Raw genomic sequence first — 19,356 nt, forward strand, 5'->3', positions numbered from 1 at the left:
CTGAACCATTTTTGAGTAAAGTAAAAGCAAATTAAACACTAGGCTACACAGTATTGCATATGTTACACATGAAAACATAAGGAATAAATGTGTCTCATTTGGCCAATATGCCTCATTTATTGATGTATCTGTGTGGGTGGACACCCTAATGACCCACAATGCATATGGATTAATGGTACATTTCTCAAATGTCAGCTGAATTCAAACCTTCCCAGTCACTTGTCCAGCTCCAACTTTTCATAACGGAAACCCTGATAAGTTTGATCTGTCATTTTAATTGTGTGCTCCATATTCAGTTTCAGGTTATACAGTGCATTTGGAAAGTGTTCAGACCCCTTGACTTTTTCTAAAAAAACATTTTTTTTAAATGTCATCTATCTACAATCTATCAATCTACACACAATACCCCCAAGATTGTGCAAAGCTGTCATCAAGGCAAAGGGTGGCTACTTTGAAGAATCTCAAATATAAAATATTATTTAGATTTTGTTAACACTTTTTTGGTTACTATATGATTCCATATGTGTTATTTCATAGTTTTGATGTCTTCACTATTATTCTACAATGTAGAAAATATTACAAATAAAGAAAAACCCTGGAATGAGTAGATGTGTCCAAGCATTTGGCGGTAGTGTATATGTATAGTATATAAAATACTCTTTCCAGTGACACTGACTCACCCAATGATGAAGATGAAGCATTGGCTACTCAGTGGTGATGGCCGATGCACTAGTGGCAATATCTCCAGATAAGCTACTTTGAAAAACAGTGCTGTTTGCTCAGAATCACTCAGAAGTAGAAAAAGAGGGGGGGGGGGCTTCTACAGATAGATCAGTCTTCTCTTTTCAGCAGTAGTCATTTGCTTTCCAAACAGTAGGCCTATGTTTTTCTCGCGATTGTATTTTGTAATTTGTGAAAGACAAACTGACAGCCACAACCAACCATAGGAATATAATCCACAAATGTCAGGACTGGCAGCCACTGCTGGTGTACCCATGAGTTTAACTTTCAAAAGACCAGGGTTAAAGGTTTCAAAATACTGCTATGGATCATATCTACGGCCACAATGCAACAAGAGGTTCTATATATGGCGTGCCTGCTTACAAAATACTGCTATGGATCATATCTACGGCCACAATGCAACAAGAGGTTCTATATATGGCGTGCTTGCTTACAAAATACTGCTATGGATCATATCTACGGCCACAATGCAACAAGAGGTTCTATATATGGCGTGCTTGCTTACAAAATACTGCTATGGATCATATCTACGGCCACAATGCAACAAGAGGTTCTATATATGGCGTGCCTGCTTACAAAATACTGCTATGGATCATATCTATGGCCACAATGCAACAAGAGGTTCTATATATGGCGTGCCTGCTTACAAAATACTGCTATGGATCATATCTATGGCCACAATGCAACAACAGGTTCTATATATGGCGTGCCTGCTTACAAAATACTGCTATGGATCATATCTACGGCCACAATGCAACAAGAGGTTCTATATATGGCGTGCCTGCTTACAAAATACTGCTATGGATCATATCTACGGCCACAATGCAACAAGAGGTTCTATATATGGCGTGCCTGCTTACAAAATACTGCTATGGATCATATCTATGGCCACAATGCAACAAGAGGTTCTATATATGGCGTGCTTGCTTACAAAATACTGCTATGGATCATATCTACGGCCACAATGCAACAAGAGGTTCTATATATGGCGTGCCTGCTTACAAAATACTGCTATGGATCATATCTATGGCCACAATGCAACAAGAGGTTCTATATATGGCGTGCCTGCTTACAAAATACTGCTATGGATCATATCTATGGCCACAATGCAACAACAGGTTCTATATATGGCGTGCCTGCTTACAAAATACTGCTATGGATCATATCTATGGCCACAATGCAACAAGAGGTTCTATATATGGCGTGCCTGCTTACAAAATACTGCTATGGATCATATCTATGGCCACAATGCAACAAGAGGTTCTATATATGGCGTGCCTGCTTACAAAATACTGCTATGGATCATATCTATGGCCACAATGCAACAACAGGTTCTATATATGGCGTGCCTGCTTACAAAATACTGCTATGGATCATATCTACGGCCACAATGCAACAAGAGGTTCTATATATGGCGTGCCTGCTTACAAAATTGCGGCCTTTCCCGACTGTAAGTGATAAAACTTAATCCACAACTTGATTTTTTAGAAGCTATTGAGCCTCTGTAGCTAAATGTCAAATGAGGAGTCAAATGTTCAGACAGGAGTCAAATGTTCAGACAGGAGTCAAATGTTCAGACAGGAGTCAAATGATTTTTTGACTAATTTTGGCAAAATTATTTCAGTTTATCAGGGTGCTGCAGCATCCCAACTTCCTGCAACTATGGTGAGAGTGAGAAGAGACAAAGTAGAGGTTGAGATTTTCTCTGGTTGGGAATGAGACAGTAGATGGCAATATTGCATTAGAAATATGTGTGAGTGTGTTTGTGTGTGTGTGTGTGTGTGTGTGTGTGTGTGTGTGTGTGTGTGTGTGTGTGTGTGTGTGTGTGTGTGTGTGTGTGTGTGTGTGTGTGTGTGTGTGTGTGTGTGTGTGTGTGTGTGTGTGTGTGTGTGTGTGTTGAGAGTGAGAGAGAGAGAGAGAGAGAGAGAGAGAGAGAGAGAGAGAGAGAGAGAGAGAGAGAGAGGGAGGGAGAGAGACATCTCTCCCTCAGATTACACAGATCCACAAATAATTTGAAAACAAACCCAATTTTCATAAACTCCCATATCTACTGGGTGAAATTCCAGTGTCCCATCACAGCAGCAAGATTTGTGACCTGTTGCCACAAGAAAAGGACAACCAGTGAAGAACAAACACCATTGTAAATGCAACCCATATTTATGCTTATTTATTTTCCCTTGTGTCCTTTAACTATTTGTACATCGTTACAACACTGTATATTATGTATGTTTTGAAACTTCTGTATGTGTAATGTTTACTGTTCATGTTTATTGTTTTTATTGTATATTTCACTTTATATATTATCTACCTCACTTGCTCTGTCAATATTAACACATGTTTCCCATGCCAATAGAGCCCCTTGACTTGACTTGAATTGAATTGAGAGAGAGAGAGAGAGAGACAGAGAGAGAGAGAGAGACAGAGAGAGAGAGAGAGAGAGAGAGAGAGAGAGAGAAAGAGATGTCAAATCCCGAGAGAGGAGACCTGAGATCACGCACAGACACAGAGAGACAGACACACAGACAGACACACACACACACAGACAGACAGAGAGAGAGAGAGAGAGCAAAAAGAGATGTCAAATCCCGACATGCATCACTGTGACACACACACACACACACACACACACACACACACACACACACACACACACACACACACACACACACACACACACACACACACACACACACACACACACACACACACACACACACACACACACATACACGCACACACATACACACATACACACACACCCTGGTTAAGTGGTTGGGGCAGGACTGTGCGCATTAGGCGAGGGATACAACATGGCTGGGTTGAGGACCATCGATAGATGATGATGAGCGACCGTGCACGCACTGTGTATGGGGGTGTTGCCCCACCTCTTCACCAGACACGCCCGCTTCCCTTCCAGCTGAGTTCACTCGTGTTCGGTTACCGGAGAACTTTGGGAAGGAGAGACCACAGCCCACTCCAGGAGCAGCGAACGGACAGGAGCAATAGCATAGCGTCTCCTCACGCGCTCCTTTCATCTGAGAACTGAGAGAGATTTCTGAAGACAATAAAGCAACAGTAGGTTAGAGGAAGAAAGAACTTGATTGGTTGATGCTTGTTTCCCTTCTCTAAAATGTTGGCTCTTTTTTGAAGTTACGTTTACTGATTTCTGGGAGCCCCCCCCCCCATCGCGTTCACCTGATGGTCCTGGAGGACTTTTCTTCTTCACAAGACTTGTTGACGCACAGCCCACTAACCCCTGGACGTTGACAGCACCCTTTCCAGACCCTCATCGCGTTTATAGTTCTCTCTCTCGTTTCTGAGTGAAAACTACAAAAATAAGTGAGAAACACCTCGCCACTTGCGCACCGAACATCTCTCTTTAGTCTGCGTGATCAAAAGCCACCGGGAAGGAATAAAAAGGAAGCGAGAGAGACAGGAAGCGAGAGGCACATGTTGTGACGGGAGGAGGAAACCTGTGTTTTGATGTTTGGGATCCAGGAGAACATCCAGAGGAGCGGGAGTGTTATGAAAGAAGAGCCCTTGTTGACCGGGATGAACGCCGTGCGGAGCTGGATGCATGGCGCCGGGCTGCTGGACGCAAACACAGCCGCCCAGAGGTAAGCCCGAGGTGGCTAGCCAGTCAACACTGGCCCCGGGGAATGGAGAAGATATATATTGGAGGTTTTTATCCCAGACCCGTTGTCTGAGACGTACCACATGTGTTTTGGGACAGCATTGCGCTCCCAATGGACGGTTGGTTTCCTTTTCTAGGCATATAGCCTAATATTGACTTGGGGAATTTGACTGTAGCTTGCAGGCTTCATGTCTGTGATTGAAGCTAGGCTAAGGCATAGCTTACTCAATGGTTTTGATTCTGTTCATTGTAATTTATTCAGGTAGCCTGTTAGCTAGTAGCCTATCAAATCAATCAAAATAAACACTATAGCCAAATTATTTAAACATGTCAGACACAGGCCTAATTTTACAGCCTAGTTATTATTTCTAATGACACGTCAATAATTATAACGTAGTAAAACAATAATATAATCATTATTTTCGAGACACGTTGACTATTACAGTCCGTCGACAATTAGTATTATTTATTTTTATTTGACCTTTATTTAACTAGGCAACTAGGCAAAAGGTCCCCACATCTAGCATTGGCTATTCATATAGCGACCAAATCCCAATGATCCATACAGCGACCAAATCCCAACTATCCATATAGGGTAAGGCTATACTTTGACAATTTGTAAATCATCTTTGTTTGGCCCATAACTCTTTTTAGACATGTGCAAATGACCAAGTGGAATTATGACATTTCAGCCTGAATTTATTTTCAAAATTGTTTAAAATGTAAAATGAAAGTCAAGATATATTGACATTTTCGGGGCCAGAATTTTAGTGTTTTACTATTTTACTTCGAATTGTTGAAATCATGTGTAATTCAGTGGCATCCATGTGAAAGTTGTGGTAATGGGTCTTGGTGCTGCTTGTATCTGCAGCGGAGTGGCTCTAGCCCGGGCACATTTCGAGAAACAACCGCCCTCCAACCTTCGTAAGTCCAACTTCTTCCACTTCGTGCTGGCTCTGTACGACAGACAAGGGCAGCCGGTGGAGATAGAGAGAACCAGCTTCGTTGGATTTGTTGAAAAGGAAAAGGTGAGTTTTCACAAAATATTATGAAAGCCATAACCCTATCAGCAGCCTATATATATTGATTTGACATCTGCAGCAGTTCCTTTACATGCACGAGGCTCATGAATATACTGCTTCATTTATTACTACAATTAAAAATACAAATGTTGTCTTACAATAATTTTAATAGATATATAATTTTAATATATATGCTTTCGAGTTGTTTTTATATTAGCTTGGACTACATGGAAGGAACCATCTGTTTTATTCGATACTTTGTGTATTTATTATTCATATCTTTGACCCACAACCCGCCGCTTAAAGCCCCTGTCCGCGTCGATCATTTGCTCATATTCCAGCGTTCTAACGATACATTGTATCATCATTAATTGCTATTGACAATATTACAGCACTAATCGTCTGTAATTTTCACCAGAAACTCTTTAGACATGCAATTTTCTTTCAGTAGAATATTGTTCCAGTATTAAAATCGAATATTTTTGGTTAAACACAAATATAATTTATTAGTAGGGTATATACGCCGGCGTTATGTTGCCTAACTAGACATATCACTTTTATATGGCTCTAAGGTACTGAATTCATTACCATGAGTTATATTTATCTTGGGACATATTTTGAAAATGATTTACATATATATATTTTTTTAAAGTTGTCATATCGTTTCTGATATTGATATCGAAATATATATTTGGTACATTTAAAGACAGCCTTTTGTAAATCTGTGTGTGTAGTGGGTTTTGTTCTTTGTGGCCTGACTGAGTGTGTGTATTGGCAGGAAACGTCAGGGGAAAAGACCAACAATGGGATACAGTACAGGCTACTGCTCCTATACAGCAATGGTACGGTCAGCACACACACACACAAACACACACAAACACACAGATTTATTACATACCAATCCCCCAGGGAATTCCAACTGCAATAGAATTCATTTGAATTAAATATATGGGATAAAAAATGACAGTAATTGCAAATGTGTTATTTACATACGAAAATAACATTGATTGTTATTATTATAAAAAAATATGAACTTAATGTAAGCATTACTATTAGCCTATTAATATACACTACTGTTCACAAGTTTGGGGTCACTTAGAAATGTCCTTGTTTTCTACGAAAACATACATGAAATGAGTTGCAAAATGAATAGGAAATATAGTCAAGACATTGACAAGGTTATAAATAATCATTTTTAATTTAAATAATAATTGTGTCCTTCAAACTTTTCTTTCGATAAAAAATAATCCTCAATTTGCAGCAATTACATCCTTGCAGACCTTTGGCATTCTAGTTGTCAATTTGTTGAGGTAATCTGAAGAGATTTCACCCCATGCTTCCTGAAGCACCTCCCACAAGTTGGATTGGTTTGATGGGCACTTCTTACGGTCAAGCTGCTCCCACAACAGCTCAATAGGGTTGAGATCCGGTGACTGTGCTGGCCACTCCATTATAGACAGAACACCAGCTGACTGCTTCTTCCCTAAATAGTTATTGCATAGTTTGGAGCTGTGCTTTAGGTCACTGTCCTGTCGTAGGAGGAAATTGGCTCCAATTAAGCGCCGTCCACTCTGGATAAGAGCGTCTGCTAAATGACTTAAATGTAAATGTAATGTAAATGTGTGGCATGGCGTTGCAAAATGAAGTGATAGCCTTCCTTCTTCAAGATCCCTTTTACCCTGAACAAATCTCTCACTTTACCGCCACCAAAGCAGCCCAGACCATCACATTGCTTCCACCACCTCTGTATGCCTATGTAGATATTCCATCAAAAATCAGCCGTGTCCAGCTACAATATTCATTTACAACATTTACAATGTCTACACTGTATTTCTGATCAATTCGATGTTATTTTAATGGACAAAAAAATGCTTTTCTTTCAAAACAAGGAGATTTCTAAGTCACCCCAAACTTTTGACGTTAGTGTATATCTCTCTTTACTGTATATCTCTCTCTCTTTAGTGTATATATCCCTCTTTACTGAATATCTCTCTCTCTACTGTATATATATATCTCTTTACTGTATATCTCTCTCTTTACTGTATCTCTCTCTAAACTGTCATTCTCTCTCTCTTTACTGTATCTCTCTCTCTTTACTGTATATCTCTCTTTACTGTATCTCTCTCTCTTTACTGTATATCTCTCTTTACTGTATATATATATATATATATGTCTTTACTGTATATATATATCTTTACTGTATACTTTACTGTATCTCTCTCTTTTTACTGTATCTCTCTCTCTTTACTGTATATCTCTCTTTACTGTATATCTCTCTTTACTGTATATATATATATATATGTCTTTACTGAATATATATCTCTTTACTGTATATCTCTCTCTACTGTATATATCTCTCTTTACTGTATATCTCTCGTTACTGTATATCTCTCTAAACTGTATATATCTCGCTTTACTGTATATATCTCTCTTTACTGTATATCTCTCTAAACTGTACATCTCTCTAAACTGTATATATCTCTCTTTACTGTATCTCTCTCTCTTTACTGTATATCTCTCTTTACGGAATATCTATTTCTCTCTACTGTATATATCTCTCTTTACTGAATATCTCTCTCTCTTTACTGTATATATCTCTCTAAACTGTCATTCTCTCTCTCTTTACTGTATCTCTCTCTCTCTTTGCTGTATATATCTCTCTTTACTGTATATCTCTCTCTACTGTATATATCTCTCTTTACTGTATATCTCTCTTTACTGAATATCTCTCTCTCTCTACGGTATATATCTCTCTATACTGAATATCTCTCTCTCTACTGTATATATCTCTCTTTACTGAATAGCTCTCTCTAAACTGTCATTCTCTCTCTCTTTACTGTATCCCTCTCTCTTTGCTGTATCTCTCTCTCTTTACTGTATATATCTCTCTAATGTATCTCTCTCTCTTTACTGTATATCTCTCTACTGTATCTCTCTCTCTTTACTGTATATATCTCTACTGTATATATCTCTCTTTACTGTATGTGTCTCTCTACTGTGTCTCTCTCTCTCTTTACTGTATATATCTCTCTTTACTGTATATATATCTCTTTACTGCATATATCTCTCCACTGTATCTCTCTCTCTCTTTACTGTATATATGTCTCTTTACTGTATATATCTATCTTTACTGTATATATCTCTCTTTACTGTGTATATCTCTCTTTACTGTATACATCTCTCTCTACTGTATCTCTCTCTCTCTTTACTGTATATATCTCTCTTTACTGTATATATCTCTCATTACTGTATATATCTCTCTTTACTGTATATATCTCTCTTTACTGTATATATCTCTCATTACTGTATATATCTCTCATTACTGTATATATCTCTCTTTACTGTATATATCTCTCTTTACTGTATATATCTCTCATTACTGTGTATATCTCTCTTTACTGTATACATCTCTCACTACTGTATATATCTCTCTCTACTGTATCTCTCTCTTTACTGTATATACAGTGCCTTGCGAAAGTATTTGGCCCCCTTGAACTTTGCGACCTTTTGCCACATTTCAGGCTTCAAACATAAAGATATAAAACTGTATTTTTTTGTGAAGAATCAACAACAAGTGGGACACAATCATGAAGTGGAATGACATTTATTGGATATTTCAAACTTTTTTAACAAATCAAAAACTGAAAAATTGGGCATGCAAAATTATTCAGCCCCTTTACTTTCAGTGCAGCAAACTCTCTCCAGAAGTTCAGTGAGGATCTCTGAATGATCCAATGTTGACCCAAATGACTAATGATGATAAATACAATCCACCTGTGTGTAATCAAGTCTCCGTATAAATGCACCTGCACTGTGATAGTCTCAGAGGTCCGTTAAAAGCGCAGAGAGCATCATGAAGAACAAGGAACACACCAGGCAGGTCCGAGATACTGTTGTGAAGAAGTTTAAAGCCGGATTTGGATACAAAAAGATTTCCAAAGCTTTAAACATCCCAAGGAGCACTGTGCAAGCGATAATATTGAAATGGAAGGAGTATCAGACCACTGCAAATCTACCAAGACCTGGCCGTCCCTCTAAACTTTCAGCTCATACAAGGAGAAGACTGATCAGAGATGCAGCCAAGAGGCCCATGATCACTCTGGATGAACTGCAGAGATCTACAGCTGAGGTGGGAGACTCTGTCCATAAGACAACAATCAGTCATATATTGCACAAATCTGGCCTTTATGGAAGAGTGGCAAGAAGAAAGCCATTTCTTAAAGATATCCATAACGGCTCTGTTCTATCTCCTCCTCTGACGAAGAAGTAGAACAAGGATCGGACCAAAATGCAGCGTGATGATGATTCATGATTTTTTAATGAAGGGAAAACTATACACACAGAAACTACAAAAACAACTAAATGAAATAACGAAAACCGAAACATCCCTATCTGGTGCAAACACAAAGACAGGAACAATCACCCACGAAACACTCACAGAATATGGCTGCCTAAATATGGTTCCCAATCAGAGACAACGATAATCACCTGACTCTGATTGAGAACCGCTTCAGGCAGCCATAGACTACGTAGACACCCCACAAAACTCCTAAGACAAAAACACACCACAATAACCCATGTCACACCCTGGCCTGACCAAATAAATAAAGAAAACACAAAATACTAAGACCAAGGTGTGACAATATCCATAAAAAGTGTCATTTAAAGTTTGCCACAAGCCACCTGGGAGACACACCAAACATGTGGAAGAAGGTGCTCTGGTCAGATGAAACCAAAATTGAACTTTTTGGCAACAATGCAAAACGTTATGTTTGGCGTAAAAGCAACACAGCTCATCACCCTGAACACACCATCCCCACTGTCAAACAGGGTGGTGGCAGCATCATGGTTTGGGCCTGCTTTTCTTCAGCAGGGACAGGGAAGATGGTTAAAATTGATGGGAAGATGGATGGAGCCAAATACAGGACCATTCTGGAAGAAAACCTGTTGGAGTCTGCAAAAGACCTGAGACTGGGACGGAGATTTGTCTTCCAACAAGAAAATGAACCAAAACATAAAGCAAAATCTACAATGGAATGGTTCAAAAAGAAACATATCCAGGTGTTAGAATGGCCAAGTCAAAGTCCAGACCTGAATCCAATCGAGAATCTGTGGAAAGATCTGAAAACTGCTGTTCACAAATGTTCTCCATCCAACCTCACTGAGCTCGAGCTGTTTTGCAAGGAGGAATGGGAAAAAAATTCAGTCTCTCGATGTGCAAAACTGATAGAGACATACCCCAAGCGACTTACAGCTGTAATCGCAGCAAAAGGTGGCGCTACAAAGTATTAACTTAAGGGGGCTGAATAATTTTGCACGCCCAATTTTTCAGTTTTTGATTTGTTAAAAAAGTTTGAAATATCCAATAAATGTCGTTCCACTTCATGATTGTGTCCCACTTGTTGTTGATTCTTCACAAAAAAATACAGTTTTATATCTTTATGTTTGAAGCCTGAAATGTAGAAAAAGGTCGCAAAGTTCAAGGGGGCCGAATTCTTTCGCAAGGCACTGTATCTCTCTACTGTATCTCTCTCTCTCTTTACTGCATATATCTCTCTACTGTATATCTCTCTCTTTACTGTATATATCTCTCTCTCTACTGTATATCTCTCTCTTTACTGTATATATCTCTCTCTTTAGTGTATATCTCTCTCTTTACTGTATATATCTCTACTGTATATAACTCTTTTTACTGTATCTCTCTCTGTATGTAGGTATCAGGACAGAACAGGACTTTTACGTGCGCCTCATCGATTCCATGACCAAACAGGTACCATCTCTTTCATGAAAGGCAATGTGTGCGTGGGTACGTGTGTGTGTGTGTGTGTCTGTCTGTCTGTGTGTGTGTGTGTGACTCACAGGTCTGAGAGCATGTAGTGTGGTTGGCGGGAGGTGAAACTGGACTGAGGATGTTGGAAGAGGTGCTGGACGGGCCAGATGGTTCACTATACTACAGTCTGGCAGATCAACTGCTCACAAACGCACACACACACACACACACACACACACACACACACACACACACACACACACACACACACACACACACACACACACACACACACACACACACACACACACACACATTATGCATCTCATGCTACCAGATGAAAACCACTTGGCAAACTATTTTACTAACAAACCAAACCTCTCTCTGTCTCTCTCACTCTCTCTCTCGCTCTCTCTCTCTCTCTCACTCTCACTCTCACTCTCATTCTCTCAATTCAATTCAAAGGGCTTTATTGGCATAGGAAACATATGTTTACATTGCCAAAATAATTGAAATAGATAATAAACTAAAGTGAAATAAACAATAAAAAATGAACAGTAAACATTACACTCATAAAAGCTCCAAAGGAATAGAAACATTTCAAATGTCATATTATGTATATATACAGTGTTGTAACGATGTGCAAATAGTTAAAGTACAAAACGGAAAATAAATAAACATAAATATTGGTTGTATTTAGAATGGTTTTTGTTCTTAACAAATCTTGCTGCTGTGATGGCATACTGTGGTATTTCAGACAATAGATATCGGAGTTCATCAAAATTGATTTTTTTTTTCTCTCTCTCTCTCTCTCTCTCTCTCTCTCTCTCTCTCTCTCTCTCTCTCTCTCTCTCTCTCTCTCTCTCTCTCTCTCTCTCTCTCTCTCCCTCTCTCTCTCTCTCCAGGCGATCACCTATGAGGGACAGGATAAGAACCCTGAAATGTGTCGGGTTTTAATGACTCATGAGATCATGTGCAGGTAAGATAGATAATGCGTGCTGAGAGAGAGAGGGAGACAGAAAGAAAAAGACAGAAAGAAAAAGAGGGAACGGAAGAGAGAGAGGGATTATGCAAACATAAATGATCTGTGTGTGTGTGTGTCTCCCCCAGGTACAGTCAGAAGATCGGTTTATTCAGAAACGGCTTGTCAGTCTGCTTCCCCCTCCCCCTGTACCCAGAATGCAACACTCCCCAGGTCCAGTGGGACCACCACATGACCCAGTTCTGAGAGGGAGAGAAAGAGAGAAAGAGAGAGAGATAAATAGGGAGGGCAAAGGAAGAGAGGGGGAGAGGAGGTCAAGAGATAATGAGATATAGGGAGGGAAAGGGGGAGAGAGAGAGGTAGAGAGAGAGGGGGTGCAGAGAGAGTGGGGGCAGAGAGAGAGGGGGGGCAGAGAGAGAGGTAAGAAGAAGGGAGGGGGAACAGGAGGGAGGTGGGGAGACAGGGAGGGGGCAGAGAGAAAGGTAAGAAGGGAGGGAGGGGGAACAGGAGGGAGGTGGGGAGACAGGGAGAGGGGGCAGAGAGAGAGGGGGGCAGAGAGAAAGGTAAGAAGAAGGGAGGGGGAACAGGAGGGAGGTGGGGAGACAGGGAGAGGGGGCAGAGAGAAAGGTAAGAAGAAGGGAGGGGGAACAGGAGGGAGGTGGGGAGACAGGGAGAGGGGGGCAGAGAGAAAGGTAAGAAGAAGGGAGGGGGAACAGGAGGGAGGTGGGGAGACAGGGAGAGGGGGCAGAGAGAAAGGTAATTGGGAGGGAGGGAGGGGGAACAGGAGGGAGGTGGGGAGACAGGGAGAGGGGGCAGAGAGAAAGGAAGGGAGGGAGTAACAGGAGGGAGGTGGGGAGACAGGGAGGGGGGCAGAGAGAAAGGTAAGGGGAAGGGGAACAGGAGGGAGGTGGGGAGACAGGGAGGGGGCAGAGAGAAAGGTAAGAAGGGAGGGAGGGAGGGGGAACAGGAGGGAGGTGGGGAGACAGGGAGGGGGGCAGAGAGAAAGGTAAGAAGGTAGACAGGGAGAGGGGGGCAGAGAGGAGGGAGGGAGGGGGAACAGGAGGGAGGTGGGGAGACAGGGAGGGGGGGGGGGAACAGAGAGAAAGGTGGGGAAGAGGGAGGGGGAGGGAGGGGGAGAGGGAACAGGAGGGAGGTGGGGAGACAGGGAGAGGGGGCAGAGAGAAAGGTAAGAAGGGAGGGAGGGGGAACAGGAGGGAGGTGGGGAGACAGGGAGGGGGCAGAGAGAAAGGTAAGAAGGGAGGGAGGGAGGGGGAACAGGAGGGAGGTGGGGAGACAGGGAGAGAGGGGGCAGAGAGAAAGGTAAGAAGGGAGGGAGGGAACAGGAGGGAGGTGGAAAGAGAGACAGGGGGGGGCAGAGAGAAAGGTAAGAAGGGGGAGGGAGGGGGAACAGGAGGGAGGTGGGGAGACAGGAGGGGGGCAGAGAGAAAGGTAAGAAGGAGGGAGGGAGGGGGAACAGGAAGGAGATGGGGAGACAGGGAGGGGGGCAGAGAGAAAGGTAAGAAGGGAGGGAGGGGAACAGGAGGGAGGTGGGGAGACAGGGAGGGGGCAGAGAGAAAGGTAAGAAGGGAGGGAGGGGGAACAGGAGGGAGGTGGGGAGACAGGGAGGGGGCAGAGAGAAAGGTAAGAAGGGAGGGAGGGAGGGGAACAGGAGGGAGGTGGGGAGACAGGGAGGGGGCAGAGAGAAAGGTAAGAAGGGAGGGAGGGAGGGGGAACAGGAGGGAGGTGGGGAGACAGGAGAGAGGGGGCAGAGAGAAAGGTAAGAAGGGAGGGAGGGAACAGGAGGGAGGTGGAAAGAGAGACAGGGAGAGGGGGCAGAGAGAAAGGTAAGAAGGAGGGAGGGGGAACAGAAGGGAGGTGGGGAGACAGGGAGGGGGCAGAGAGAAAGGTAAGAAGGGAGGGAGGGAGGGGGAACAGGAGGGAGGTGGGGAGACAGGGAGAGAGGGGGCAGAGAGAAAGGTAAGAAGGGGGAGGGAACAGGAGGGAGGTGGAAAGAGAGACAGGAGAGGGGGGGCAGAGAGAAAGGTAAGAAGGGAGGGAGGGAGGGGGAACAGGAGGGAGGTGGGGAGACAGGGAGGGGGCAGAGAGAAGGTAAGAAGGGAGGGAGGGAGGGGGAACAGGAGGGAGGTGGGGAGACAGGGAGAGGGGGCAGAGAGAAAGGTAAGAAGGAGGGAGGGGGAACAGGAGGTAGGTGGGGAGACAGGGAGAGGGGGGCAGAGAGAAAGGTAAGAAGGGAGGGAGGGAACAGGAGGGAGGTGGAAAGAGAGACAGGGAGAGGGGGCAGAGAGAAAGGTAAGAAGGGAGGGAGGGGGAACAGGAGGGAGGTGGGGAGACAGGGAGGGGGGGGGCAGAGAGAAAGGTAAGAAGGGAGGGAGGGTGGGGGAACAGGAGGGAGGTGGGGAGACAGGGAGAGAGGGGGCAGAGAGAAAGGTAAGAAGGGAGGGAGGGAACAGGAGGGAGGTGGAAAGAGAGACAGGGAGAGGGGGCAGAGAGAAAGGTAAGAAGGGAGGGAGGGAGGGGGAACAGGAGGGAGGTGGGGAGACAGGGAGAGGGGGCAGAGAGAAAGGTAAGAAGGGAGGGAGGGAGGGGGAACAGGAAGGAGATGGGGAGACAGGGAGGGGGGCAGAGAGAAAGGTAAGAAGGGAGGGAGGGGGAACAGGAGGGAGGTGGGGAGACAGGGAGGGGGGGCAGAGAGAAAGGTAAGAAGGGAGGGAGGGGGAACAGGAGGGAGGTGGGGAGACAGGGAGGGGGGCAGAGAGAAAGGTAAGAAGGGAGGGGGGGAGGGGAACAGGAGGGAGGTGGGGAGACAGGGAGGGGGCAGAGAGAAAGGTAAGAAGGGAGGGAGGGAGGGGGAACAGGAGGGAGGTGGGGAGACAGGGAGAGGGGGGCAGAGAGAAAGGTAAGAAGGGAGGGAGGGAACAGGAGGGAGGTGGAAAGAGAGACAGGGAGAGGGGGCAGAGAGAAAGGTAAGAAGGGAGGGAGGGGGAACAGAAGGGAGGTGGGGAGACAGGGAGGGGGCAGAGAGAAAGGTAAGAAGGAGGGAGGGAGGGGGAACAGGAGGGAGGTGGGGAGACAGGGAGAGAGGGGGCAGAGAGAAAGGTAAGAAGGGAGGGAGGGAACAGGAGGGAGGTGGAAAGAGAGACAGGGAGAGGGGGGCAGAGAGAAAGGTAAGAAGGGAGGGAGGGAGGGGGAACAGGAGGGAGGTGGGGAGACAGGGAGGGGGCAGAGAGAAAAGGTAAGAAGGGAGGGAGGGAGGGGAACAGGAGGGAGGTGGGGAGACAGGGAGAGGGGGGCAGAGAGAAAGGTAAGAAGGAGGGAGGGGGAACAGGAGGTAGGTGGGGAGACAGGGAGAGGGGGCAGAGAGAAAGGTAAGAAGGGAGGGAGGGGGAACAGGAGGGAGGTGGGGAGACAGGGAGGGGGGCAGAGAGAAAGGTAAGAAGGGAGGGAGGGGGAACAGGAGGGAGATGGGGAGACAGGGAGGGGGGCAGAGAGAAAGGTAAGAAGGGAGGGAGGGGGAACAGGAGGGAGGTGGGGAGACAGGGAGGGGGCAGAGAGAAAGGTAAGAAGGGAGGGAGGGGGAACAGGAGGGAGGTGGGGAGACAGGGAGAGGGGGGGCAGAGAGAAAGGTAAGAAGGGAGGGAGGGGGAACAGGAGGGAAGTGGGGAGACAGGGAGAGGGGGCAGAGAGAAAGGTAAGAAGGAAGGGAGGGAGGGGGAACAGGAGGGAGGTGGAAAGAGAGACAGGGTGCTGGAAAGAGATGTCTGGTTTTCTAATGTCAGAATAGAGACATGGTGCTAACTGAGAATAGAGCACCAGAGTCTTCAGAGAGTTGTGAACCTGAAGCTGTCTCTGTCCAAGCATCTCCTAATATCAATCAGTATATATATATATAATCAGTCACCTCACCTTACTTACTGATACCTTGTTGATTTCATTGATTGATTGATAATTTAGGCACAGTTTTGATTGAACACACACATCTTCTCTCTCTCACTCTCTGTCTCCCAATCGCTCTCTCCCCATCTCTCAATCAATCGCTCTCTCCCCATCTCTCAATCAATCGCTCTCTCCCCATCTCTCAATCAATCGCTCTCTCCCCATCTCTCAATCAATCGCTCTCTCCCCATCTCTCAATCAATCGCTCTCTCCCCATCTCTCAATCAATCGCTCTCTCCCCATCTCTCAATCAATCGCTCTCTCCCCATCTCTCAATCAATCGCTCTCTCCCCATCTCTCAATCAATCGCTCTCTCCCCATCTCTCAATCAATCGCTCTCTCCCCATCTCTCAATCAATCACTCTCTCCGTTCTCTCTCCCTCTCAATCTCTCACCCCTCTTCATGTGTCTCACTCTCTGTCTCCCAATCGCTCTCTCCCCATCTCTCAATCAATCGCTCTCTCCCCATCTCTCAATCAATCGCTCTCTCCCCATCTCTCAATCAATCACTCTCTCTGTTCTCTCAATCAATCACTCTCTCTGTTCTCTCTCCCTCTCAATCTCTCACCCCTCTTCCTGTGTCTCACTCTTTCAATTCAATTCAATTCAAGGGGCTTAATTTGCATGGGAAACGTGTTAACATGTAGGTAATATACAAAAGTGAAATAAACAATACAAAGGAACAGTAAACATTACAGTAAACATTACACATACAGAAGTTCCAAAACAATAAAGACATTACAAATGTCATATTACGTATATATATGTTGTTGTAACAATGTACAAATGGTTAAGGGTACACAAGGGAAAATAAATAAGCATAAATATGAGTTGTATTACAATGGTGTTTGTTCTTCACTGGTTGTCCTTTTCTTGTGGCAACAGGTCACAAATCCTGCTGCTGTGATGACACACTGTGGAATTTCACCCAGTAGATATGGGAGTTTATCAAAATTGGGTTAGTTTTCAAATTCTTTGCGGATCTGTGTAATCTGAGGTAAATATGTGTCTCTAATATGGTCATACATTGGACAGGAGGTTAGGAAGTGCAGCTCAGTGTCCACCTCATTTAGTGAGCAGTGTGCACATAGCCTGTCTTCTCTTGAGAGCCATGTCTGCCTACGGTGGCCTTTCTCAATAGCAAGGCTATGCTCACGGGGTCTGTACATAGTCAAAGCTTTCCTTAAGTTTGGATCAGTCACAGTGGTCAGGTATTCTGCCACTGTGTAGTCTCTGTTTAGGGTCAAATATAATTCTAGTTTGCTCTGTTTTTTGTTAACTCTTTCCAGTGTGCCAAGTAATTACCTTTTTGTTTTCTCATGATTTGATTGGGTCTAATTGTGTTGCTCTCCTCGGGCTCTGTGGGGTGTGTTTGTGTTTGTGAACAGAGCCCCAGGACCAGCTTGCTTAGGGGACTCTTCTCCAGGTTCATCTCTCTGTAGGTGATGGCTTTGTAATGGAAGGTTTCGGATTTGTTTCCTTTTAGGTGGTTGTAGAATTTAACAGCTCTTTTCTGTATTTTGATAATTAGTGGGTATCGGCCTAATTCTGCTCTGCATGCATTATTTGGTGTTCTAAGTTGTACACGGATGATATTTTTGCAGAAATCTGCTTGCAGACTCACAAGTTGGTGTTTGTCCCATTTTGTGATTTCTTGGTTGGTGAGCGGACCCCAGACCTCACAACCATAAATGGCAATGGGTTCTATAACTGATTCAAGTATTTATTTGACAGATCCTAATTGGTATGTCGAATTTTAGGTTCCTTTTGATGGCATAGAAGGCCCTTATTGCCCTGTCTCTCAGCTCGTTCACAGCTTTGTGGAAGTTACTTGTGCCGCTGATGTTTAGGCCGAGGTCTGTGTAGTTTTGTTGTGCTCTAGGGCAGCGGTGTCTAGGTGGAATTTGTATTTGTGGTCCTGGCGACTGGACTTTTTTTGGAACACCATTATTTTTGTCTTACTGATGTTTACTGTCAGGGCTCAGGTCTGACAGAATCTGTGCAGAAGATCTAGGTGCTGCTGTAGGCCCTCCTTGGTTGGGAACAGATCTAGGTGCAGCTGTCGGCCCTCCTTGGTTGGGAACAGATCTAGGTGCAGCTGTCGGCCCTCCTTGGTTGGGAACAGATCTAGGTGCTGCTGTAGGCCCTCCTTGGTTGGGAACAGATCTAGGTGCTGCTGTAGGCCCTCCTTGGTTGGGAACAGATCTAGGTGCTGCTGTAGACCCCCCTTGGTTGGTGACAGAAGCATCAGATCATCAACAAACAGTAGACATTTGACTTCAGATTTTACTAGGGTGAGGCCAGGTGCTGCAGACTGTTTTCGTGCCCTCGCCAATTCATTGATCTATATATTGAAGATGGTGGGGATTAAGCTGCATCCCTGTCTCACCCCATGGCCCTGTGGGAAGAAATGTGTGTGTTTTTGCCAATTTGAACTTTTTGTGTTAATTAATTTTTTAATGTAGTATGTTTTCCCACCAACACCACTTTCCATCAATTTGTATAGCAAACCCTCATGCCAAATTGAGTTCAAAGATTTTTTGAAATCAACAAAGCGTTAGAAGACTGCCTTGTTTTGGTTGATTTGTTTGTCAATTATGGTGTGCAGGGTGAATACGTGGTCTGTTATACGGTATTTTGGTAAAAAGTCAATTTGGCATTTGCTCAGTATGTTGTTTTCATTGAGGAAATGTATGAGTCTGCTGTTAATAACAATGCAGAGGATTTTCCCAGGTTGCAGTTGACGCATGTTCCACAATAGTTATTGGTGTCAAATTTGTCTCCACTTTTGTGGATTGGGGTGATCAGTCCTTTGTTCCAAATATTGGGGAATATGACAGAGCTGAGGATGAGGTTAAAGAGTTTAAGTAATTTCATTGAGCATAAACACCACAGGTATTTGTGGGTTGAAGGGTTTGTATTTAGTTCTGTACTTCATTCAATCTAGTTGGATAATCCACAGGGTTCTGGTGGTCTTTAATAGTTGATTCTAAGATTTGTATTTGATCATGTCTATGTTTTAGCTATTTGTTCTTTGTTATAGGGCCAAAAAGATTGGAGAAGTAGTTTTTAATATTTAATGTATTTTTATTTCACCTTTATTTAATCAGCTATTTGAGAACATATTCTCATTTACAACTGAGACCTGGCCAAGATAAAGCAAAGCAGTTCGACACAAACAACAACACAGAGTTACACATGGAATAAACAAACATACAGTCAATAACACAATAGAAAAGAAGAAAGTCTATAT

General features: G+C 43.9%; 1 protein-coding gene across 2 annotated transcripts in view; it reads left to right on the forward strand.

Moving 5' to 3' along the window:
- Positions 1-3,931: 3,931 nt before the first annotated feature.
- The window catches only part of LOC118376822 (transcription factor COE1-A-like), a 140,821-nt gene continuing 125,396 nt past the window's right edge, over positions 3,932-19,356 (forward strand). For both annotated transcript variants that reach the window (XM_052515150.1, XM_052515155.1), the window contains exons 1-5: positions 3,932-4,358; positions 5,247-5,403; positions 6,176-6,239; positions 11,112-11,167; positions 12,073-12,146. In XM_052515150.1, the coding sequence (XP_052371110.1) occupies positions 4,225-4,358; positions 5,247-5,403; positions 6,176-6,239; positions 11,112-11,167; positions 12,073-12,146 (485 nt within the window). In that variant the 5' untranslated portion in view covers positions 3,932-4,224. The remainder of the gene's footprint in view (positions 4,359-5,246; positions 5,404-6,175; positions 6,240-11,111; positions 11,168-12,072; positions 12,147-19,356) is intronic.

This window comes from Oncorhynchus keta, chromosome 4 (assembly GCF_023373465.1).
Source record: "Oncorhynchus keta strain PuntledgeMale-10-30-2019 chromosome 4, Oket_V2, whole genome shotgun sequence".
Classification (NCBI taxonomy): domain Eukaryota; kingdom Metazoa; phylum Chordata; class Actinopteri; order Salmoniformes; family Salmonidae; genus Oncorhynchus; species Oncorhynchus keta.